General features: G+C 39.1%; 1 protein-coding gene across 5 annotated transcripts in view; it reads right to left on the bottom strand.

Annotated features, from left to right (window-relative positions):
• The window catches only part of RIF1 (replication timing regulatory factor 1), a 37,185-nt gene extending 11,167 nt beyond the window's left edge, over positions 1-26,018 (bottom strand). For 2 of the 5 annotated variants that reach the window (XM_074873848.1, XM_074873849.1), the window contains exons 1-24: positions 25,801-26,017; positions 24,371-24,449; positions 23,605-23,701; positions 21,553-21,683; positions 21,022-21,116; positions 18,430-18,619; positions 15,541-15,633; positions 15,306-15,444; positions 13,889-14,040; positions 12,972-13,092; positions 11,205-11,378; positions 10,847-10,957; positions 10,547-10,609; positions 9,522-9,622; positions 9,017-9,103; positions 7,315-7,388; positions 7,023-7,203; positions 5,917-6,024; positions 5,529-5,678; positions 4,080-4,179; positions 2,661-2,925; positions 950-992; positions 414-616; positions 124-223 (exon numbers count right to left, since the gene is read on the bottom strand). In XM_074873848.1, the coding sequence (XP_074729949.1) occupies positions 124-223; positions 414-616; positions 950-992; positions 2,661-2,925; positions 4,080-4,179; positions 5,529-5,678; positions 5,917-6,024; positions 7,023-7,203; positions 7,315-7,388; positions 9,017-9,103; positions 9,522-9,622; positions 10,547-10,609; positions 10,847-10,957; positions 11,205-11,378; positions 12,972-13,092; positions 13,889-14,040; positions 15,306-15,444; positions 15,541-15,633; positions 18,430-18,619; positions 21,022-21,116; positions 21,553-21,683; positions 23,605-23,701; positions 24,371-24,449; positions 25,801-25,907 (2,964 nt within the window). In that variant the 5' untranslated portion in view covers positions 25,908-26,017. The other 3 variants (XM_074873847.1, XM_074873851.1, XM_074873850.1) reach the window with 3 other exon arrangements.
• Positions 26,019-26,063: the final 45 nt, after the last annotated feature.

Here is a 26,063-nt window from a genome sequence, read left to right as displayed (position 1 = left end):
AACGTGAAGCAAGGGCAGGGCAAACCACAGCAAAAACCAAAGTGGACCTCGCTGCTACCTTCTGAACAACTCCCGTGAAGTTACGCGCAACGAAGCACCCGTCAGGGTCAACAAAATATTTACCGCATCAGAGAATGGGCTGCTGCAGTCCTCAGCTATCTCAATGCTTTCAAAACCAGGCAGCAAGAGTGGAATCTTCTTTTTGGCTTGGCTTAACACAGATCTGCTCAACAAAAAGAGCATTTTAAACTTAGGGAGAGCAGGGCGGAAGGTACACGACAAGACCAGCAGATATCCCAGCGTATGCAAAAAGCAGAATATAAGTGGTAACCAGACCAACACCAACACATTTGTACGTAACCTGTGATCGCTCCCTTTAAAAATAGATAAATATTAAAAAATACGTATCTTACTTTAACTCTTCAGGATATGTTAACGATTGAGTCTTCGCAAACGTTGCATTCCAGAAGTGGGCACACTGGTTGCGGATCTGTTTGCTCTTATGCTGAAATACTTCACAGAGCAATGGAGAAAGCTGCTCGAGCAGTTCACTGTCGTAAGAGCCAGTGCAGTGAGACTGTAAACACAGGATAATCTCGGCCAGTAGTTTTTCAAGCTGAGGGAGGGAAGAAACAATACCTTTTTTATTTAATTCAAATATTGCACATACTATTTAAAAGTTTAAAACATTATTTTAAACATTATTATCCCATAGATTAGTATGGCCTGAATAAACAAGTTTAAACGCCACACCACAGGAAAAGTCCAATAGCTAAGCTTAGTGGTCCTCCCCTTAGCTACCTTTTCAGTAGAAAATAAGTTGTTTAAAAGTGGATGTCTCTACCCTCATTACAATTTTTTATTTTATTTTTTTAGAATACAGGACGACTGGCAAAACTCTGGTGTCACACATTTTCCCAAACCCCAGCTATTTCTCTAGCAAATTTACCTTGTTGTTAAGATTACTGTATACTTTAGATACATCAGCAAGCCTGCCAAAACAAACAAAAAAGTTATATTTTGCTGTCTCATTTATCCCAAGCATAAGAATTAAACACATAATGCACTCAAGCACTGCACACTAGTTTTAATATACAACCTGATGAAACAGTGTGGTGAAACAAGCCTCTCACTGGGTGATAAAAAATTTCCTGATGTAAATAAACTAAGCCCATCCTTTAACCCCCACTGATATATGCTAACTTTGAGAGAAACTAATGGAAAGATCAATAGGAATTAGTACAAGCATAAAGGTTTTCTTCTGAAGTAACTTCTGCCTTGTGTTGCTCTTAACCCTTTCCCAAACAGATTTCCCAGGCCCCATAAATATCTGCATTAAAAAGCTGAAATACCACTTAAACTAAGTAATTTCATGGAAATAAAACCATTTCACCATCCTGAAAAATGTGAGAAAACTGCATTTAGTAATTCACTTTATAAGCCTGCAACATCCAACCTGAAGAGTTTCCCAAACTTATACTTGCTGGCATATGCCTTCCTTCAAAAATATATATCAAACACTCACTTCTCCCATTTAATGGGTAATTCTAAGAAAGACAAGGCTCCAACAAAGGCAGATGAGATGGGAGATGGAGAGAGGTGGTGTTCAACTCAAGGAACAAGTGGATTCTTGCCTCTGAGACAGGGACTCCTGATGAATTTTAGATTAGTGGTAGCAGCCTGCCTTCAAGTTTCAGTAAAAGCTTTGAGAAAATATTTAGAGGCTGACCAGCAGCATCCTATCCTATCCTCCCTCCTCCCAGAACACTCAAAGCTGGGCTCCATTTCTTTCCCCTATCCCGAGCAAAGCGTAACCTCTTGCATCATCAACAAATCTGAGACAAGCCTCTGCCAGCCCCCTCCCACCAAGCCACTAATAATTCCATCGTGTCCTGGGAAGAGAAGCCTACAACAATTTAAAAATAAAAAAACAAAGCCATATGGGGAAAAAAAAGCACACAGAAACAAACAAGTATTTCTCTGCTTAAAGCTTCCAGGATTTTAGTACACTTCAACTAATCATGACGTCTCTATTTCCTACAAAACATTACGCAGTTCCTGCCCACTAGAAAACAAAATTATTGTTAACAAATATCTTTGCTGCAGTGAAAATAAACAGCAGGGGGAAACCAAACACTTCAGTCTTGCAGGGATGAGAATATGTTCACTCTAAAGAGGCAGCAATTTTAAACACCAAGCTTTCCCAAGTCCTGCGGGTTTCCTTTTGTGTAGGACTAGGTAGGTTTGGTTTTATTTCTGAAGAAAAGCTGCGGGCTCAGGGCCACAGCCTGCGATGGGCAGGTCAGGCCGCTCCTGACAGGCACCTCAGCTCCCGTACACCCCAGCACCCCAGTTTTTACACAGCCATTGTAGAAAGCAGCGAGTTCTCAACGACTCCCTTACAGACTCGTTCTTTCTGCAGCACTTGGGTGCCCTACAAAAATAGTACCTACTAGCTAGGCTGACTCTAGTAAAATACAGAGTGCTCTCAAAGGCGAGAGACTTGGCAGGAGTTGAAAGTTCTCAGCATATTAGTGCCAAAGCTCTGAAAAACCCTGAGCTATATTTAAACACACTGCTTGCTACAGACCACAAAAAATTTTCACCAATACGCAGCAATACAATGAATCCAGTTTTCCAACCATTCTTAAAATACTCACTTTGTTTTTTCGTAAAACACTGCCAAGGGTTTTGAAAAAATTGCAAACATAGTCCCAATCACTGAAGGCAATGAAACGTGGCTGATGATGTTGTGAAGAATAGCAAGAATTGAAGGACCAACAGAGACCAATGTTTCTGAACAGATTTCTTTGGAACTGAACACATGGAAAGAGTTTAGTAACATCACCAGGAGTTTAAACAGAGAGGCAAGCTTTCCAAGGGGTTCCTTTTTCTTCTTAGACCAATCTGTAGGTGTCTGTGGAGCTAACATTTAAAAAAAAAAGTTAATCTTTTTTCCTAACCAACATGCATTACACAAAACACATCTGAACTTTTTATCTACATGAGAAACAGAACTTTGATCCCCAAACTGTTAACTACATACAAATAGTTTAAAACCAGACCTAAAGAGGACATACATTTTTTGATGCACAATTTTATCATGCCACTACAGATATGATTCCTATTCCTCTTATTTATATTTATGGTTGGTCATACAAATGACTATGCTTTTAAGTATCTTTAATGTCTATTTGCAAAGAGACAGCAACCACTCTACACATTCTAGCTGATATGCATAAATTCTGGAACAGGTGAAATAACAGGAAGGGGAAGTATCAAGTTTTATCAGTTTATTTACTTATAAGTGAACTTTTGATCATGTTTTTCCTCATCAACATTTCCAACTAAAGCATTTCATTCAGCAGTCCAACCCAATGCCTTCCTACTATAACAAATTCATACGGGGCAGAGAAATTCTAAATTCTTCAAGTTTTATACTGAATTATATTATTTTGTAAATTATTTCTTCAGCTTTAGTAGTTGTAAATGGGAGTAGAAAACAAAGCAAAGAACATTTTACATACAATGACCTTTTGTCTTCTGTTAAACCTATTCACAACTACTTTATGCAAAGCAGCTTCAGGAGCAGTAGCCTTGAAAATGTTACATTCTTATCATCAGTTTTAGGCAGATATTATATAATTAGACTGGACTATGATCAAGCATTAATTCTTCAGATTACGTTTGAACAAAGCAAAAGCAGATTTCATGTGTGAAAATGAAGTCATAGCCAACAGATCAAATACAACTTCAGAAACCAGCAGGGTTTTACAGGGAACTGAAAAGTAAAGCAGCCTCAACATTTACATCCATTTCAGATGTATTTTGTCAGGCTGTGCAGTAACTACTCAACCACTCAGCAAATAGAAGAGATCCAATACTCAAATATGCATACTGGATGGTATTTTTAGTTCCTTTTAATGACTTTTTTGTCAATCCCTTCAGTGCTTAGACAGTATGTGTAGCACATACAGACCACTGATACCCTAGTCATCACTTCTGCATCTACAACAACTCCAATTTTTAACCAGCTCTGGAAGAAAGACACAAACATCAATATTCAAGTATTTTCTTACATGTATTTTTTGGCTGATATTTAGTACCATATGGTGCAAAGTTGATGCAGTCAACCACAACTGATAAAATATGGGTGAGACCATCCATCATTGAAAACATCTGAGGAGGAAACAGAAGTCATCAGCAAAGCCCAAAAGAGCAACAGTGACAGAAAAAATCATGTTGGCCGTTCAGGACAGCAACACAAACAGCTTTTAAATTTAAAGTGGACGGAATCTGTCTGCATTGTCAGGTAAAATTACATTTTAAAATACACACATTTACACAAGCTGAAGATTGAGCCTTCCCATTCTATACAAGTAAGAGATAAGAGTATATACTATCTAAAGAAGCAAAACCAGTTAAGAGGCAGCTGTAAGAAGGTGTCAGATTTAAGAGGATGCATCAGAAGTATTAAGGTTCAAGGTACTAGCTGTCTAGCAGACGACGTTACCAAATGCCACTGTGTGCTTAAGTTCGGTTCCTGTACAAAGCCTGACTTTCAGAAAACCCGCTGCAGGCACAGCAATAAGGTTGTCATTGACAATCAGGAAGCACAATCGATTTCTAGTACATACAGAGAGGGGTCAAAGCTTTTTTCTTTTCCTAATCTATCACAAATGTGGGGCAAAACCCAGTTTAGTTTCAATGTAACTTACATATTGAAGCTCTAAATTATTTTAAGTTTGGCAACGTAATTATTTATTTTTGAAAACTGATGCTTATCATCAGGATACAGCAGCATCCAAAGGAAGTTATAATGATGCAATCCTCCAAATTACATGTTTTCAAATTCCATTTTTCTTCCTAATCTGTTTCTTATTTGTTCCTTTCACAGTATTTTTTCAAGACAGTCAACTTTGAAGCACAAAGGACTTTACATTCCAAAGCTAATGTTCACTGACACTTTATCTCCCCATTACAAACAGGCAAGACAAATAATGTAAAGGCGTTCTCTTTTATAAAGCTTTACAAATAAAGTCTTTAAATTTTAATCTCCAAGGTTGACAGTACCAGGAATATAGCAGTTACGCCGGCTGAAAGCTACAGCACTACTCTCTCCTCCTTCCTAATCAAAATGTCCGGTTTTGTGGCATTTGTTAATTCAGCCTGAAGCTACTTTATTTATAAACACACACATTTCAACTGGACAAAGCATATTTACCATGGTGATGACATTCACTAAACCATTATTACTTAATTAGTTAGAAGACAAAATCCAAAGAGTGCTTAACTGCTATTTTAATATTTAAGCTTTATAATTATTTTTACTCTCTTCTTTCAATCCATTTCTAGATCAACTCCAACTTCTACTGGTAACAAGAATTTTGTTACAGCTTTAAGTCTCACCCAAAACACTTTAAGTTATAGAAAGTACTACATTAGAGTTTACAATAGGTTCTTACATCTAATTTAAAATATATCTGCTAAAGTACTTATATAGTTCAATATCACTGGTTTATACTCACTACTGGAGTTTCACCTTCTAGCCCAGATATTATTTTGGCACAAAGTTCTTCACAGCATAGGTTTTCTTCTGCTGTTGCAACTAAAGCAGCACAGCGAGCAAATGCTCTATACAGGTCTGACCAAGTGCGCAACAAGGATTTCATAGTTGGCTTTAACAACAGAAAGAAAAAGTTTATAAATATCAGTGTCTGTGCATAGAGATAAAAACTTGCTCTAAGTTTTCTTCTTCTGTCACAACCTATGTAACTCAAGAATTCCAACCCTGGAGCAGTAGTCCAATGTATATACATATCGGTAACAAACTCTACTCTGAGATTATCAGATAGTGCCTCAGAGGTTTTATAAAACCCACATTGTTTCTAATCAATATTATGCATTCACTATTACCTGTGGAAATTCCTGAACGGGGAAGATATGTGATACCGGGAGCAACAATGCACTATAAACAGCACTGAAGTTGTGTTCCAGTGCATCACCCTGATTTACTTCATTAGTCTGCAATGAGAAAACAAGTTTCTGATTAACAAAGCTGCTAAATTTAGATGACAAATGAGGCTGTTCTAATACATTTACAGTGTACATAAGATCTGTGCAAGCTAAATTGCCAGCGGCACTTTGAAATTAGCTATTCTCACTTCTTTTGAGAGTTCAGGCTGATGCTACTGAAGAGATAAAAAGCAATGTTTCTAAATTCCAAAATAACTTAATTTCAATAATAAAAACAGTTAGAAAACATGTGATGTGTTTTTTACTTATTTCAGTTGAAGTGATGACAGCAACCTACTTAAAGCACCTAAAACTTTCTTCACAAATTCTAAGATTTTTAGGTCCAATTACTACACGAGGGTTAGTTCAACTCCTACATTACAGTCCCTGTAATTCTCGTGAGCAATCTGCAGAACCGGTGGAATATTACAGCTTATATGGCTGTTATTAAGGCTTCCAATCAAGAAGTCCAACATTAGTAAGAAACACTGTTCTAATTATGTCTTAAATGTCACAACTTGGTATTTATTATGTTCTCACGTAAAGCAAACAAGCCCCTTAGTATTTAAAAGTTAGTAAGTCCTGGAGGGCAAGTTTCCATCCTTTGTAGCAAGACTATGCCAAGGCATGAAGGCTTGAAGTATATCTATAAACACATTTATAATCTTAAAAAAAAAAAGGAGAAAACCATTCCCAACACTATATCGGACACTGTACTTAAGAGTGACCATCCTCATTGACTGGAATCACTATAAACCACACTCTGGATCCCTCTACTGCCTTTCATCCTACCTCACCACAAGTGTGCATACTCCAGTTAGAGACTTTTTTAAAAAAAATGCTGCACACATTCCAGTTTCATAAATACTACCAAGGCTTATTTAATTTTACTACCATTTCAACACATTTAATTCCTGAAAATGCATTAAGATAAAAGATCAGCACAAAGTTTTCCTGTGGTTTTTTTGGGGAACAGGGTTGGGGAAGAGAACAAAATGCCACTATACCCGATTAATCCAGTCGGTTAGGGGATTAACAACAATGCTCCACATTCTCCAAAGATGCTCCTTATTTCCTACTTGCTTTGCACTCTGATTAATAATGCAGATCACAGATTCACTGAAAGCCAGCGGAGATGTAGGCCCAGATAAAACATAACCCACAAGTGTTTCTAGAATTACAAAGAATCTAGGGAAGAAAGTTAAAATAGGTATGATACTTTTTCAGTTCAAGTTAGGAAAAACTTCTATGAAGTCGCCTACGGGAAGCTCATTCTAAACAACCACCACCACCACCTACCTCTCATCTGTTACACAGCATTCCAAGATGTCACCATGAAAAGGCAGCTGGATTAAGAACAAGGCCGGTGTTCCCTTATAAGAGAAATTTAAGAGGTCAAAACAACATATACATTGATCAGATGAAATTACTGCCTCACATGTGTATCTATATACTATATTTAACTCTAAGCCAGAAATTTACAATTAATTACAAGTCGTCCAAAATTGTCAATTCTAACACTTCAAAATAGAAACGAGAGGGAAAGCTGGAAACCTAAGCTTCTGCTAGATCCTGGTGCTTCAGCAGAATACCAATTATTCTATAGATGAAGCAAAAAACTTCTGTTTAAAAGTACTTAGTATTGCCTTGAAATTGCATGCACCACAGTAAGGCAGGTGTACCCAATGCAATCAATGTGTATTATGACACCTGGAACAAGATGGAGCAACCCGAGATTTGCTTATTTCAAGGTTTCAGCAAGACATCTTTTGGACAACCTCTGTTAAAACCTATCACAAGTATTTCAGGTTTGCTAACGTTAAAGTATTTAACAAAATGCACTTAACACCTGCCAATCAAAACTTCAACCACCCTAATAAAATTTTCACTCTTGTACCCAAGTCAGGGAAAGCCTCCAAATGTAAATAAAACACTCAGAAGGGAAAAAAGCTGGGACGGATTTTGAGAGCTGAGCTCTTAAGCCAGTTCTGGTAGACAAAATTTTATACTACTCACTTGAGTCAAAGCATTTGCTTACATTTGTTACACTTAGGTTGTCTCTCACAGATATTTGTCTACTTTTAAAAGCTTCCAAATGAATTCTGGGCATTCCCCAGCTAACTGTGTAAACGTTTAGCTACCTTCATAGGCTAGAAAGCTCTGTCTCCACTGCTGCAAAATAAACAAGCTACCCCCTGTCTAGTGGTCGATGCAGAAGAGCTGATCATCATCCAATTCTAAATGTCTCTAAACTACCTTTTAAACTTCTAATAAATCTACACTGCTCCTACTCAGTCTGCTCTACCCCAAACAAAACACACACACACAAAAAAGTCATTTCAACCTTTTCTCACAAGTTATCTTTTGTGGTTATTTTCTAGATTGCCATCATCTGTTTCTGCCTTCCAATGCAGCACACAGCACAGCACTCCAGTCAGGGCCCATGAGGACTGAAGCAGAACAGAGTAGTTTTCACTGCTAAAGAATATCACCACTTTCTGCAACAGGCTTTGGCCTTTAGTTCACTGTGACTTCTGAACTTTCTCTGGAATAACTCTGTTTAGCATGACACACTCTGCTTTGCTTCTGTGCATTTAATTTTTCCTGAGGAGTAACACTTTCTACCTTTCTTTACTTCCTTCTGTTAACTTCAGAACATTTACCAAAAACATCAGTTTTCAGTATATAAGTAGTACTACACAGTTTGACTCTGCATTCTCCTTGCAAAGTATCTGCAACTACATATTTTAAAACACGACCTGATGATGAGTAATCTCTTTCCTTATTACACCACTTTCAGTGTACCCCTTTTTAGTTAGTTAAATTACTCATTAGAAGCAAGGGCTGGAAACAAAGTCTGCATTCTGGAACACTGAATATAGTTATTTCCTAAAAGATCTGGATCTCACTTATGAAGTGCTCTGTACCTCTCTGCAAATATGACATCCCAATACCTTTCAGCATCAATAAAGACAAAGTTCTGGAATTAATTCAGACTTACATTTAAAAGATCCATATCAGCAACCTGATAAGCAGGTGATCCCAATACTTTCGGAGGCAACTCCTTAACAGTAATATCAATGAGGGACTAAGCAGAGGAAAAGAAGAAAATGTATGTAAATTTTATTTTCCTGAGGGCTCAGATATTTTAAGTAACATCACAAGTAAAAGCAAAATTGTAACAGTTGCTTCGCTTTAGTAAAAAAAAAATCCATCATGAAAGTAACCGTGCTTTAAAATAGAAGGTTCCGGCAGGAGAACCATGTACTCAATTCTGTGAGCATTGCTGATAGATCTGAAAAACACTTTTAAAGAAAGAAACCCTTAAGCAACACTAGGCCATCTGCTGAGAACAGTGTAACTCAGTTTACATCAAAAAAGTTATCTCTTTTAAAGAGACCATTTGAAGAGACTGTAAGTTAGACACAAGAAGCTGCTACTAGTCAGAATCCAGACCATGAAAAAGAAATGAGATTTTAAAAAACAGACAAACCCACCCAACTTACCAGTACTTTCTGCACAGGAAGGGAATTTGATCTAACAGTGTTTTTTAACGCCTGGAGCAACATAGTCAGTATTTCCGATCCTTGCTTTTCTTTCTTATTTCCTAGAATAAAGCATATTTACAGTTAGAGCAGAACAAAATAATGCCCACTCTGACCATCATTTAGAACTTTAAGTACTGCGATGTACTGCAAGATCAAAAAAATTCCATATATATTTATAAACATATACCAAATACTTAACAGATTCAGATACCAAGTCTCTGAAGAGCAGTGTAACTGAAACTTCAAAGTTTAAAAACCCCTAAGTTTTGTTAGTAAAGTAGAAACACCTTCGTATCATTAACAACCTTAACTTTGATGTGCTAAAAAAAATTGTGAAATTTTGCATTCATGCAAGCAATGCACTTCATTTTTCTTATGCTTTCCAGTTAGATCTTTGAATATGCGAGATTTCATTATTAAGATTATTCTGGACTTTCAAAGCCTTTACAGAGTAATGAATGTTTTTTAACTAGGAAACTTATTTCTACACATCTGTAATGACACTACACTTTACTATGAAATAAAACCTAATTAAAGAAAAAAAAGGTAGCCATAGTCACATAACAAAGACTTTACACTAATTTGAGTAATACACTGAATGTCTCAATTTCTTAAAGACTTGAGATGGCATTTGGTTTTGGGGTTTTTTGAAATGAAAAGATATCTGCAGCAAGAAAAGCAGTTAAAGTGCTTTAATGTCTCTCTCACTGCTACATGCAATACACCCGAGTCGTACGTTACTGTGGCTCCTCTAATAGCATCACTGGATCAGATCACTGTGATTTTGTATCTGTCACAAAGATGTAAGCATCATGAAAAATATCAGTTGCTGCTTCAAAAAGAACTACTGATGATGCCTAAACTGAAGCTTTACCAGCAATGAAGCAGATACTACTTGAGGTCTAGCCTTAAAAAAAACCCCAACCAACCAATTACCTCTAACTGGTCAGCAATGATAAATAAAAAAAGATTACACTTTTTACCTGATTCAATAGCTGTCTTTACATATCCATTTATGTCCTTCCATATAACATTCAGCATACAATCTACAAGACAGCATAATACTTTTATTCAGTTTTTAATAAAAACATTAAACAGAACTGCAGTTAAAAACCAAACTGTGTTAAACAACACTTTAACATAAGCCAGCTTTCAAACCAAGTCAGACCAGTTCTATTTAATGTAACACTGGAGTACTACAGAAAGTGGTTATTTCTTCTTATGTTTCCCTTTCCCCCTTTATTTCTCAGAAAACAAATCAAATTTCAGCACTGAATTCTTACCAGGAACTTCTTTTCCAATTGCAATAAAGCCATCCTGAACTGCATTTATAAGCATGCTGGCATGCTTACAAAAAAAAGAAGGGCTACTGATCAGTGGGTACTGGAGAGGCTCTAGGACAACAAAAAAAAAAAACCACATTCCATAAATCTGTTATTTTGCAGACTACTGGTAAGATAAGCCTTAAAAATAATCAAGTATATACATGTACTTACAGCATTCAACGAAAAAACAACTTTAAAGTGTCGAGTAACAGTTTTAAATGTTTAAAGCATTTAATTCTAACGGACATCTATTTAAATCTGACAAAATTGGCAATTTCAGATTATGCAAAAGTACTTAAAAATGTAACTCGTATACCTAAACTAAGGACAAGTTTGTTTTGCTTAGCAAAATCTAAAACTTCTGGTCCCATCAAGAAGTGAAGCAGCATTTCGATTCCCAAAAGCTGAATGGAAGGAATCACCACCATTCCTGTCACGCTAGAATTCAAGTTTATCCGTGGTGTGTCTGGACTTGCAAATGGATAAGGACCTGAGGGGAGAAAAATTACATCATCTCGTATTTCAACTGCAATCGAGTGAAAGGAAAGATACAATAGACCAAAGTTAACATGAAAAAAACAAATCCTAGAATAGTGTTGGCTAAAAGGGACCTCTAACAGCCAGCCAGAGATCTAGCACACATTCCTACTATTAAGTAGGGCTTAACATCACAGTCATAACCACATATTTGGAAAGTATAAATATCTTCCAAAGATCACAAAGCCTCAGATGCCAAACTTCACTTTGGCAACAAAAGTATCCACAGAAGTTGTAGTCAGATAGCAAGTTACATGCTACACTATGTATTAGTTAAATAGTAACTCTACTGCTATGAATAAGTTTCCCTTAGAAACTTTTACACAGAACACCGGTTCAAGAGGTCTCATTTTAACCAACCTCAGTTGATCTCACTGAACTAAGATGAATTTTAAGATGGGAACAAAAGGAAGATCTACACATCTAGGACACTTCCACAACATATCTGAGGCTTCTAACCACAGCAGTCTAGAATTACACAAGCTGTGAATGCTAGGCTTTCCATACAGAGAAGAAAGAGAGGCAGTTCCTTATCTTAGGCATATGGAGGTACAGCTCAAGTAGGTGTGATTTCACATGTATTTAAAGTACCAATATCATTGGTGCATTCTCATCACTGTGTAGCATTCAGGCAGAAATTAAAAATGCTACAGAAATGAGAATGTTATCTATGAATAGTTTTTCATGTATTCATCTATGTGCTAAGTTTCAAACCAAAGCTCCCTTGCAAAAGCAAATGCAATTCAGGACATTTGTCCTAGTTTTGGTGGAACAGAGTTAGTTTTCTTCCTAGTAGCTGGTACAGCGCCATGTTTTCGATTTAGGACGAGAGCAACGCTGATAACACACCCTGTTTCGGTTGTTGCTGAGCTGTGTTTAGACCCAGTCAAGGACTTTGCAGCTTCTCATGCCCTGCCAGGGGAGGCTGGCGGGGGCACAAGCAGCTGAGGAGGGGGGACACAGCCGGGACAGCTGACCCCAGCTGGCCAAAGGCATATTCCATACCACAGGGGGTCATGCCCAGTATAGAAACTGGGGGAAAGCTGGCCAGGGGCCGCTGCTTGGGAGCTGGCTGGGCATCGGTCAGTGGGCGATGAGCAAGTGCATCGTGCATCACTTGTTCTGTATATTCTAATTCTTGTATTATTATTACTAATACCACCATTATAATTTTCTTCCTTTTCTGTCCTATTGACCTGTCTTACTTCCCCCCCCCCCCCCCCCAATTCTCTCCCTCATCCCACTGGCAGGAGACAGTGAAAAAGAAGCTATGTGGGGCTTAGCTGCCAGCTGGGGTTAAACCACAACAACAACAAAACTGGTCCTCAACATAATTTTTTAGCACAATTTTCTAAACTTGAAACAGACTACAGCTGCCTAATTTTATGCAGTGTAAATCACTACCTCTGAGCTCTCCAGTGAACATGCAGAAAAATTACTGTTTTCAATAATAATACATTTCAAACGAAAAAGCATAAACCTGTTCAATAAAACAGATTACTTTCTACATCTAGAACACAGTTGGAAACAAGTTTGTGCTTTTTACCTGATTTCTGTGCAGCAGCTGCCGAGGCTAAACTTTGGTTGGCTGGTAAACGCGAGGGAGTTCCTTGCAAGGCAGCGTAAGAATCTAGACTTAAAGTACTTTGGATTAATGGCACACAAACCTGCAAAGATAGCAAACCTCAGTGAAAACAGGTAGGATGCATACAAGCCGTAAGACACACACAACCATACGTTTCAAATATCCCAGACTGTACTGTTGTTCACAGCATTGGTGTTTCAGTTTCTGGGTACTTATAACAGTATTTTTAAGAGGATGTATAAAATAGGCATGCTGATACATGAATTAGAAATGGTTAGATTAAAGAAAAGCTCATGTTAGAATGATCCAACTGTACTGTATCTAAAAAGGTATTTTTTTCTCCCCTCTACTCCCATCCTCAAGTTTAATGAAATTCAGAACCCTAATAGAAACATTATGTTCATTCCAGTTATAATGTGAGTAGTAACAAAACACCTGGATCATTCTTCTCTCTATGCATCTTTCAAAATATTTTGTGATTTTCTTTTTCCGAGGGCAGAGTTTCCAAAGCGCACACCTGCACAGTGAAAGGACAAAGCAGTCCTTATACAACGTGTTTATGTTTACTCCTGCTGTGCACTCACGGGGCATTTTCACCGAGATGCTCACATGACATGCAGTTATGCTCTCAAATCTTTTGGAACTTTAAAAAGATTGGAGCACATATAGTCCCAAGTGCTCCTGCTACATATAATACACACACATAGCACACAAATACACAAGTCAGATTCATTTCCTTAAGACAGTTTTATTTTAATAAGCAGCTAGAGAAGGACAAAGCAGGTACAGAATAAGTTACGGTAACAAAGAGGGGACTTGGCTTCACACACTCAACAGAGGCTCAGCAATTACACTACGAGTATTTTCAGTTGTGTTACCTGTTCAAAGTTGGCAGGCAGCTGCGGTCCCAGCCTCATGAGTAAATACCACCAGACCTCCAGTTTTGTCAGTGCCAAAGCCTCTGTTCTCACGTGGATTGAGCTCAGTGGCTGCATTAGCAATTTCAGCCTCTTAGCACTGCACAATATATCTCGAAGACCAAAAAAAAGCGTATTTAAGCAACAAAAATAATTAAGTCAGAGAACAACAAAAAAGGAACATTTTTAAACCATTATTTTCTTAATATATTTTAGCTTAAAATTCTGTTAATGACAATTCGCAAAACAGATATTGAATGCACCAACCTTTCAGACTATTTTACCACTTTAATTGTTGTCTAGAACCCTGGAAACAGCAAATATTTCTTTCCAATAGCAAGACCAAAATGAAATCTACTGAATACCAACATAAACCAGAAGGAAACAGACTCTTGCTTGCTATGTTAGAGTCCTATCTACCACAGTAAAAGAAAAACCAAACACATAACATGTACGTGCATTACCACTGCATGAGAACCGATGGTCTTAAATAGAGTATTCTGAGGCCGCAGAGGATCATTTATCACTGGAGTAGAAATAGCAAAGTATGTCTGGACAGAAGTTTGCTCAAGCCATGCAAGTGGTCTGAAGAAGAGAAAACACTTTTCGCCAGCTCAGCAACATCACGATTCCTATGGAGCTGCTGACAGGCTGCTTTTGCAGCAGGCAACCCTTCTTAGCCAGACCGGAACACGCACAGTGAACACCAGCTGTGTCGTGAATTTTACCTTCTGGTAGAATCATATCTTTGTTAATTAACTTATGGGAAACCACGATCAGAACAAATGGTAAATTGTCATTTTAATTTGTTTCTTAGTTTAGCTGAATTTAACTTAAATGTCCACATTTACCTTTCTCTTCAGGACATGCAGTAAGGAGAAGCACAATCAAGGTAAAAAATGAATACTTAAAGAGACTTGTTCAGGTCTTGTTTATACTTTTAAAGCAACATTTTTTTAACACCTCTAGAATCCTGAAGCAGTGCTCTTCTCCAATTAATCCACACAGTCCAAAATAAGATCTACTGTGTTTTATTCTCTATTTCATTGCTGTTTGGATCAATTAAAGCATTACAAAACAAAGGTTTGTTATTTTTATTCTAGTCATTTCTCCTAGCAGAAAAATTAAGACCGAACTACTGATCAAACTGTCACTTTTCCTTAAAAAACCCCACAACTTGAATTTTACTTATGTCCATGCACACAGTATATACCAGAATGTATATATATACACCGCTACGTATATACCACAGATACACTACGTGTATATCCAGTGGTACGTACCATAGTATTGACCACTATTAAGACAGAATATTCTCTTCCAGTTATGTAAAGTGACAGCAGTCAAAACAATTCAGGTTAACTTTTTTTTAGTCTACCTGGATTTAGAGCAAAATTATCTATTAGACTCTTCCATGCAATGAAGGCTATTTTCTTTACCACTGGTGAGCCACTACGAAATCCAAGTTCCTCCAGTTGCAGCAATGAGTTGATAAAACTGCCACTACGATGCAGAGTCTGAAGATACAGAAGTTCAGAATTAAGATATTTATGTTATGAGAAATTCATTCCCTAAAGATTCATGATTGTAAAACTTACTGCTTTTCTGCTTACCTTTCCAAGTAATTTGACAAACAGCGGCCATAATTTTAAGACGTAAGTTTCATTTTTTGTAGAAATCAATTTCTGAAGTTCTGAAATTAATTTCTGTGGGGAGAAAGAAACATAATTTCTACAAGAAATATATTCAAAGTATTCTAAAAACTCCACACTCATAGCAGTGTCTAGAGATACAACCAACCCGTAACTATGCTATTTCTAGATCAGAAGGATTTAATTCTGTACCACAGAGCATTTGCTGGTAAGACAGTCAAATGTTGCTACCATCTGATTACCTTCTAAGTTGAAGTTTATGGTTGGTTTCAATTATTCTGATAATGGCAGCCAACAAATCAAAATCCATTTCCTTAAATACTTGTACTCTCTTCAACTCTAAGTCAAAACACACTGTGACCCTAAAAACCACCTTGTTTGTTCGGGGTTTTTTGTAAACATACTTAACTTCAGGCAAAATAAATACACCTACAGTTCCAGAAGTGAAGGGGAACAGGAAAAGCTTCATCAAAAAGACCAAGGGGGCTGTTGCTGAATAGGGTGAGGAATCTTTTAATGGACATGGAAAATACTGAGGTACTCAATGCCTTTCTTGCCTCTGTCTTTACTGTCAGGCCTCCAACATTGGTCTCCCATTCCCTCTGTTGCCAGGGACACAGGTACTACCCAATGGTAGAGAAGAACTGAGTTGGGGACCACATAAATAAACTTGACATACACAAATCCATCAAACTCTATGGGGTGTATCCAAAGACGCTGAAGGAGAAGGCCAATGACACAACGAGGCCACACTTTTTTCTTGAGAGGTCACTAACTGGTAGAGATTCAATGACAGGGTAGGGCAAGACAAATTTTATGCCAGCTTCCAAAATAAGACCCAAACCACCACCATGCAGAAGAGAGGATCTGGGGAAGTACAGGCTAGCCAATCCGACTCCCATTCCTGGAAAAATTATGGTGCAAGTTCCCATGGAAGCCATTTCTAGGCATGTGGAATAGCAAGAAGGTCCTTACGAATAGCCAGCATGGTTTTACCATGGGCAAAACCTGCTTTTCCAATCTGACTGACTTTTATGAGGAAAAGCCTGGTTTTGCAGATGCAGGGAGTGCAGATGTTCTCCACTCCAACTTCAGCAAGGCTTTTGACAGTCTCCTCTAGCGTCTTTGCAGCCCAACAGGGGAGATACAAACTAATTAGTCAGATTACAAGGTGTGTGGTTGGACTGTTAGGCTCAAAGGCTGGTGGTTAGCAGTTCAGAACCCAGGTTATGTGTCTGATTTACACATCAATCGATGCGTCGACAAGGGCTGGTGCAATTTAACACAACTGATGATTGGGGCGGGGGGCGGGTTGTCAGGAAGCAGAAAAGAACATTAAAATTCTTGTCCCCCACCTCCTAAGTCAGGAACGTGCTCCTGCATACTGGACTGCACTAGCAAAGCGCAAGAAACAAGTGAAGAAACCGAACCCCTCTGCTTAGTACTCAGCAGATCATGTCTGGAATACTGTGCCAAACTTTGGGCATGGAAGTAGCAGAGCTACTGCCAAACTGTAGTGAATCCAGCAGAGGGTCACCACTAAGATGGTTAAGGGACAGAGTTCATAACAGAAGAGCCAGGCTTCTTTAGTCTGGCATGGGAGAGAAGATAACTGCAGTCTTCCACTATAGCTGGATTATAAGGAAGAAGACAGGTGCTTCAGAGAAGCACTGAAAGAAAAGACTGGAGGCAACAGACACAAGTTTCAACAAGGCAAATCCTATTTTTACTACGAGGGTGGCTAAGCACTGGAACAAACTGCCCAGACTGGCTGTAGTGTAGAACTTCCATCCTTTAACATGTTCAAACCTCAACCAGACAAGGCCCCCTGGCCTCAACTTTGAAACTAGCCCCGTTCTGAGTAGGAAGCTAAGCTAGATTGTGTGAGTTACCACCACACTGAGTTCTGCTGATTCTAGTTCAGTGTCTTGGTTTTGGCTGGGGTAGAGTTAATCTTCTTTCCAGTAGCTGGTACAATGCTGTGTTTTGGATTTAGTGTGAGAATAATGCTGATAACACACAGATGGTTTAGTTGTTGCTAAGCAGTGCTTATCTTAAGTCAAGGACTTTCCAGTTCCCCGTGCTCTGCCAGTGAGCAGATGCACAAGATGTGGGGAGGGAGCACGGCCAGGACAGCCGACCCCAACTAGCCAAAGGGCTACTCCATACTGTAGGACGTCGTGCCCAGTACAGAAACTGGGGGGAGTTGGCTGGGGGGGGCCAGATCACTGCTTGGGCATCGGTCAGCAGGCAGTGAGCAACTGCACTGTGCATCACTTGTCTTTCTTGGGGTTTATTTCTCTTTTTGTTATCTTCCTTTTCATTATAATAATAATTATTATTATAATATTTTATTTCAATTATTAAACTGTTCTTATTTCAACCCACAAGTTTTACTTTTTTTTCCTCCCCCCCAATTCTCCTTGCCATCCCATCAGGTGCAGGGAGGAGTGAGCCAGCAGCTACGTTGTGCTTAGTTGCCGGCTGGGGTTAAAACACAACATTTGGTAAGCAAATTCTCTTTTAAGAGACAAGAAAAGTTTTATGATATTATATGAGTTAATGCTATCAAGACAGGTGCTTCAAGGTCATTTAAAAAAGGCATGATATTTTCCTGATCAATGATTCTTGTCAGAAACTTGTTTTTACAGTGGTCCTATATTTACATTGCTGTTACACTGATTTTTCTGTTGAAACTGCTGTCATCAAGCAGTTGCTGTCAACACGCAGCAGCTTTTTGCTGCCACTATCTAGACTGGAAATAAAAGAATAAAAACCCCCAACTGACCAATAACCCCAGTTACTACTCCTGTTGTCTCTAGGAAAGAGAGGCCTAGCACTGCCACTTACTGTGGTCATGAGGTGCTCTGTGATGGCTGCCACCTCCTGCTGTTTCTGGAGGAGCAGTGGCATGCCCATCTCCAGAGCGGTGGCACCTCGTAACTGCACCTTGTGAGCTGAATGGACAACCAGAGGGATGATCAGTTTTGCCCACCTCACAGCCTCTTCTCCCATCTGGGCTGGAGTCTGCTCCATTAAGCTAGATCCAAAAGAACAAATATAGGTATTAAAAATTCCCAACAAACATATTGCTCCAATTCAACGTGATTTACCAGAAACAATTCTAAACAATTTTTTAATTTTTCTAAAAAATTATATTTTGACAGTTTACTTAAACCTCTCTAAAAGCAAAACAAACTGTCATTTACATTTGTCCTTTCCATTCTATCACAACTTTTCAGGCAAATGAGACAACTGAGAGCCTGAAAAAAAAAACCACACCATCACTTCCTTATGAGTGAGCAAGCACAAAGTTTGCATCTTAACCATCTCTTGCGTGTTCTTGGCAGTCCAGACCAGCTCCCACAGGCCATGTGTGCCAAAAACAATATATGCCTGCTTTTGAAAAACAGGTCAAACCCTGTGTCCTGGTTTTGGTGGAACAGAGTTAAGTTTTCTTCCTAGTAGCTGGTACAGCGCCGTGTTTTGGATTTAGGACGAGAGCAACGCTGATAACACACCCTGTTTCGGTTGTTGCTGAGCTGTGTTTAGACCCAGTCAAGGACTTTGCAGCTTCTCATGCCCTGCCAGGGGAGGCTGGCGGGGGCACAAGCAGCTGAGGAGGGGGGACACAGCCGGGACAGCTGACCCCAGCTGGCCAAAGGCATATTCCATACCACAGGGGGTCATGCCCAGTATAGAAACTGGGGGAAAGCTGGCCAGGGGCCGCTGCTTGGGAGCTGGCTGGGCATCGGTCAGTGGGCGATGAGCAAGTGCATTGTGCATCACTTGTTCTGTATATTCTAATTCTTGTATTATTATTACTACTATCACCATTATTTTCTTCCTTTTCTGTCCTATTAAACTGTCTTTATCTCAACCCATGAGTTTTACTTTTTTTCCCCCCCCAATTCTCTCCCACAACCCACTGGCAGTGGGGAGCAAGCGCACGGCTGCGTCGTGCTCAGTTGTGGGCTGGGGTAAAACCACGACACCCTGAAGCAGCACAGGTTTGCGCAGACTCACTGTACATTAGCCTAGTCCAGGGTTCTTATCTTACCCCTCCATTACTGAGTCGCTAGGGCACAGGATGACAAACATTTCCATATGTTTACACCATCCCACACAGAAGCCAAGGAGACTTTCAGAAATGGGGTATATTCAAACCAGCTGTCTCTAAGTCATGGAATTTTGCTAGTCTCCTCTTTGGTGCAGGTATGTTAAATCCCCATCACCACAGCTTACGAAGGGCTTGCTGTACCAAGGAAAACTGCTGCCTTGCAAATAATTTTATGAAAGCCAGAGGACAGGCACTGCTTAAGAGAACAGTTTTCCATTACGTCTGTCAGCAGCCTAACTTCAGAAGAGCACTGTCTTACCACTGTCAATCAGCCTGAGACCCAGTATCTGTTTAAAGATTATTTTCAGGTACAGCTTTGCTCTTAAGGATAGCTACATCCTTTTTAATAAACACATATAAAATTATCTTATGTATATACTCACACATAAAAGAAACCACTTAATAAAATGCCTAATTTTCCAGAAACAGTTGTCTACAGAGTCTCAGATTTACAAAAAAGGAATTAATGTACGATTAGCCAAATGCAAGAAGTTACTAAACACTAAGTAAATGATAATATACAACTTCTCTGCTACAGAAAAAGGATGTACTAGAACGTACTAGAACACAGATAATAAACAGATAATTACTGCATTAACTATTTCGCTTTAAAATGGATTTGCAGTTCAAACCAGATGCAAAAATTTAAGAGAATACTTAACAGTAAGGATATAAGCTCAACGTATTTGTTAAAAAATAAAATTAATACTAAATAAAGATAAAATTTCATTATTCTAGCACTGCTGACCAAAACAATGCATTCTTGATATTGGTCCTAGAAGGTCACCTTTGGAATTAAACAGTACCCTCATCAGTGTTATGAGACAAATTGCAGTAAAATTTGTAAGCCACCACAGAGACATTTTAAAATAAAAACTCATGTAACAGCTGAGAATTTCTCAATTGGGTAGGTTCTGAAAAAGCTAGAATGCAAGAATATGACTCGTGAAGTGCACATGAGACTTTAGAAATTATTCCTAATAAGCCATTAAAATTAAAGCAATGAAAGTTTATCTGAATATGGAATACTTTGTGTCAGAATCAACTGTCATTATTATCATTAAGGGAAGACTTTGTAAATGGAGCTGTTCAGGAGAACCACTGGTAAAGAGACAGAAACAGAAGATCACACAATTTCACTCTGTTCTACTGACTGTAATACAAAACACTGTGGGAAAAGAGTATTGAATATATTGAACAATTCAAAGAGCATTCAAAAAAAGTTTTTTTGAGAATACTTAGTACCACTAAGATTTTGTTTCAGTAGTTTCCCCAAGAAATTAAACATCCATTTTAACAATTTAATCTTGCAGTGCACGTACCGTATAATAACATTCAGTGCTTCATATTCAACCACCATAGACTGTACATCTCCTTTAGTAAGTATCGTTTCCAGGGTAGAAATAATACTGGACACCTGAGAAAATAAGAGAAGAACATTAGAGTGAGCACCTAAATACAAGTGCTTCCATGAGAAGCTGGAATTATGAAATTTTGTTTCCCAGAACCACGCCTGGTGTTTGGATTATGCTCAGTCTAGTTTTAAGGTTAAAGCTCTGACCAGACTGAGGAATTCAAAAAAAAAATCTCTCCCCTATGCTGCTTCTCTGGTATCTAACAGAAATGCTCAGACTGCAGCTTCTCCCTCAAGAGAGCAATTATTTGCTGGACCTTTTCCCTTTGTAGCTGCCCTTACAATTTTTCCAAGAACTCAGGCCCTATACTTGGCTGTCAAATTTGCTGGAAAGCCACCTTCAGCTCAAAACCTACTGAGCAGAGTGACCAAAAGACTGCACAAGCCTCATCTCTCTATGAAATCAGGCCACACACACAAAAAAAAAAACCAAACTTACCTCTTCTTTAACAATTTCAGAAGGAAACGCCTGCTTAGATATCACCCAAAGTGCCCGAGTGCGAGTGTTTTTGTCTGAAGTTTTTACAGCAACACTGTTCACCATTGAAAGCAAGTCTCGTATTTCAGTTGCTGAAAGCAGAATGCACAGCACTCAAATTCTGGTTATACAGTTCTAATCGGGTCATTTTGTTCAGTTAACGTTACTAAAAATCCATTCAACTGGAAGTCCCAATGGACATGATTTAATGTCTTAAGCATTCTGCATAAGATCTTAAACAATTTTTGGAAATTTCTCTCAAAATAAACTAGCAAAAAAAGCTCAAAATGTGTTAATATACAGAGACTGTTAATGTAGTACATCTGCATTACCTCTATAAACCATAAAACCAGAAGACAATTTTACCTAAAAACACTACAACTAAAGATTAAGTATTTAATTATCCAAAATTTCTTGAATTTCAAGTGAATTTAGCAGCACTTTGGTCAGTTCCACTGCTATGCTGACATACAGAAATTCATTTTAGGGTCTACAAGAGATTTCATTATTAAAGAGAGTGGTAAAGCTGTAACTGAGATAAACACAAGCTTATTACACAAAAAAGAATAAGGCTAACATAGGACTTACATGCAACTAGGAAGACAGATGGAGAAATCATGCATTCCTTTGAAATTCCAAGCAAAGCCTGATTTGTTACAAATTTGGGTTTTGTGGCTAGATGATCTCACTATCTGAGAAACAAACTCACATACAGTCCTTTCCTCAGTCAAGAGTACATATGCTTTTTGTCCTCTCTCCCTAACTCTCCACTGCTCTCAGGACTTAATTATTTCTAAAGCCTGACATTCTCTAACAAAATTGACTGTAATTTATCAACTGGTTAAAAAAAGTTACATGGGAAAGGAGAGGGACCACACAGCCATCATAAATGCCTCATTCTCATCGGAAATCAGGCTAAATACTGCATAATAGGAAAGGAGGACACACTGAAAAATTGAGTAGAACTGAAAAAAAAAAAACCAAACCAAATTTCAACAAACAGAATGGCAGTCACATGGAAAAATGCTCCCTACACATCCACACATATGATTTTGTTCAGTCTTGCCTGAGGTTAAGTTTCTCTCTAATAAAGCTCATTCCAGAACATTTGTCCAAGAGTATTTAACACTTCTTAGAAGAAAGAATAATTGACAGTACGCCGTTTGCACCATCAAGGCACCACGCAACAGCCAAATCCCACCGCACTTCCTTCTGTGCCCATGAAAGGCAACCTTAGCTCAAGCACCTTCCACCTCCACCCAACCTGACACACACACACAGCGGGACAGCTGACACTGAGCAGCTTCTGATCGTGTTATTGCAACTGGATATGCCCGAGCCCTGGGACATGTAATAGGCACCTCGGGGACCAGCCAGCTTGGACATTAGCTCTCCCTTCCTAACAAAATCCAGTGGTTTTACCTCGATGCATAGCCACAAGTGCTCAGCAGCCAAAGCTTTTGTTAAAGGGATTTAGCACGTTCTAGGAATGTAGGCCATAAGATTATGGATTACTTTCAATTACTTTAATTTGAAATATTTACCAGCACAATATATGGGGTTGGATTAAAGGTCCCTTCTAACCCAAATCATTCTATTATTTAGTGTAACAACCAGGAATCACCAGGTAAAAGCTAGAAAGCAGTACTATACATACTGAAAATTCTACAAACAAAAAAAGCATTCTTCATTCTTTTTCCACTTGGACATCTTTTTTGATTACTAGTTCCACAACATGAATTACAGTATGCAACTGGTACCAAAGCATTTAATAAAACTAGAAGTTAGTAAAACAGTATTAGTGTAACAGCATGAAAAAACATACTTTTTTTGTACAAGATGGAATTAATGAACTGATCACACTGCTCATACTAGGGAAAAAACCACTGCACCATGTGGGAACTGTAAACTTTGTCAAAATTATAGTATATACTAACAAAGACATAAAAAAAGAACTCTGATATATATATACACACACACAACCAGCATCTACACTGACATTTGTTTGCTTACCAGATAATTGAGATGTAATACTTGAATTAAAAACACAGAATCCCAACGCCTGTAATGCTGCATTACTTAGCTCTGAGTTTTGACTAGAAATGTGCTTCTGAAAAAAAAAAAAAAACATAAAGTCTCAGTTTACAGAAGTAACTGTAAAGTACTGTCTTAAAACCAACACTTCTGCTCAATGAAGAGAGCTGTCAGAACCAAACACTTGATGAAAAATGCACCCATGTAGGAAATCCTTCCCGGTTACACACACTCTAATAAAACAATTTCAGGTTCTGAAGACATTTTCGCTCTCTGTAATCAAGACATCTTTACTGAAGTCAGTCCTAAACAACTAAAGGTCTTTACTTCTTCATCTGTTATGTATCTATCACTTGACTCTCCAATTGTTTTTAAACATCTAAAACGGAAAAAAAGTTGTCTAAGAACAGTATTAACTTTCAAAAAATTTTGACATTTACTGCATATTCCAAATCTCTAAAGTGTTTCTAAAGGCTGACAGAACACACTATCTTTTCTGCCTGAAAGATCAGATTTGACTGCATAACACTGCCTGAACACATCCAAGACCCTATATTTTATTTTTTCTGTAGCAATTTCTAAAAACATGGAAGATATATTTTCCCAACAAACCCTCACTGCTATATCACTAGCTTGAATTCTTAGTAAATGAATTCAAATATGAGTCTTACAATGGCCACTGACCTTGACCTCCCTAAATATATCATTGTTCACTGAAGTACAGAAAACAATGGAAAAGACATACCTTAAACACCTTGCAAAGCTGAGGAAAGTGTCTTCTGACATCTGCAGTGAATTCTTTGCCTTCCTCACCAGTCAAGCGACTTTAAGGAGCAGAAAGGAAAACAAGCAATATTCACAGGTTAAACAGGTTATAACTGACATAACTAAGTTTCTAATACACAATTCATTACCTAGTACAGAACCCTTTCTTTCCTTAGAAAGCTAAAACACAACACTGAAGAAGTTAAAGAGCGAAAATGCCAGTCACCACATAGTCTGACATACTGGCACAATATTGTGTTATAAAGTACATGTGTCCTAGGATACTGACAAAAGTGAAGTGACTACTGACCCATTTTGTGCTTATGGAGAATAAAAAAAACCCCCAAACCATTAAGGGCTTTAATTCTTTGTCAACTTTTATAAAAGACATTAAAAATTAACATGGAAACTTTACACAACTGCTGGAAATTAGATAGACTTTCCACAGAAATATATGAGCTTAAAAAGCACGTTCCTCAAAAGCAGCTCTAGAACACAGGCTCCCCCAAAATTCTGGTTTGACAACTGGCAGCGATGACATACCTGAAAGACATCCATACAGAAAAGCTATACTTGCCCTATAAAATGTTAACAATAAAGTTTCAGATAGCAAAAACCAACCATATTAAATGCAATCATCCAGAAGACAACCTGAGAAATCGGTTGTTGCTTAATATTATCTTTAAATTAGCACTTTTTTTGTCAGTTATTACTACAAACCTGTATAATCTTACAGTGTGATCAGTATCGCTGGTATCTAAGCAGTTATGGCTTTAAAAGTTACTAAAAAGCTGAAAGGGAGATACTGAGGGGAAGAGATAACGCCTTTGCATATGCTAACAAACTTGAAAGATCCAGCTAAAAGCAGAACCTCATGATTAAGAAGCACCTTCCAGAAAGAAATGCAATTAAGAGAAGACACGATACACAGCAATATACCTAACCTTTCTAATCATAAAGCTGAAATGTAAGACTTCTTCCAGTTAGAAAAGAAGTTACTATTTCTCAACATTCCTTCACTCGCCTCCGCGGTCTCCCCGGGAAATGCACAAGGAGAAGCTCTCGGATAAGCAGACCCCAGGACTCCCTCCCGCCTTCCTCCCACTTCAGGCCTACATATTTCCCGCGATCTCCAGCCAGCGGCTACGCAGCCCCACGCCCTGCAGCCCTCCCCGGCTGCCCGCATTTCGGGCCGGGCAGAAGCTTCCCTCCCTGCTCCGCCGCGGCTTCCCGGGGCTCACTCTCCCCTGCTCTCGGCCCAGCCACACGCGGGTCGAGCCTGCCCCACGCCGGCGGGGAGCCACACAGGGCCGAGACCGGCCATCGCCCCCTCAGACACCGCGGGCCTCCCCGCTCCCCTCACGCTGCCCCCGCCGCCCTGAGGAGGCGGCGACCGCGGCCCGCACTCACTTAACGATAGTGAGGTGCGCGTCGGTGAGCTCCCCCGGCGGGGCGGCTGGGTCCTCCAGAGTCTCCAGCAGGGGCTGGAGACTGGGGCAGGCGGCAGGAGCACTCATGGTGCTGCTGGACGAGCGGGCAACCTAATACCGCCAGCCCCGAGCCCAGCCGCCGCTCGCCCCGCGCCGTCTTTCCCGGGCTAAGATGGCGGCGCGCGGGACTGGCGGCGCGCGGGCCGCGGGGCCGCGCCGGCCCAGCCAATGGGAACGCGGGGG

The sequence above is a fragment of the Strix uralensis genome, chromosome 6 (genome assembly GCF_047716275.1).
Source record: "Strix uralensis isolate ZFMK-TIS-50842 chromosome 6, bStrUra1, whole genome shotgun sequence".
Taxonomy (NCBI): domain Eukaryota; kingdom Metazoa; phylum Chordata; class Aves; order Strigiformes; family Strigidae; genus Strix; species Strix uralensis.
Note: the sequence above shows the minus strand (reverse complement) of the source record. Positions and strands in the feature narration are given on the sequence as shown.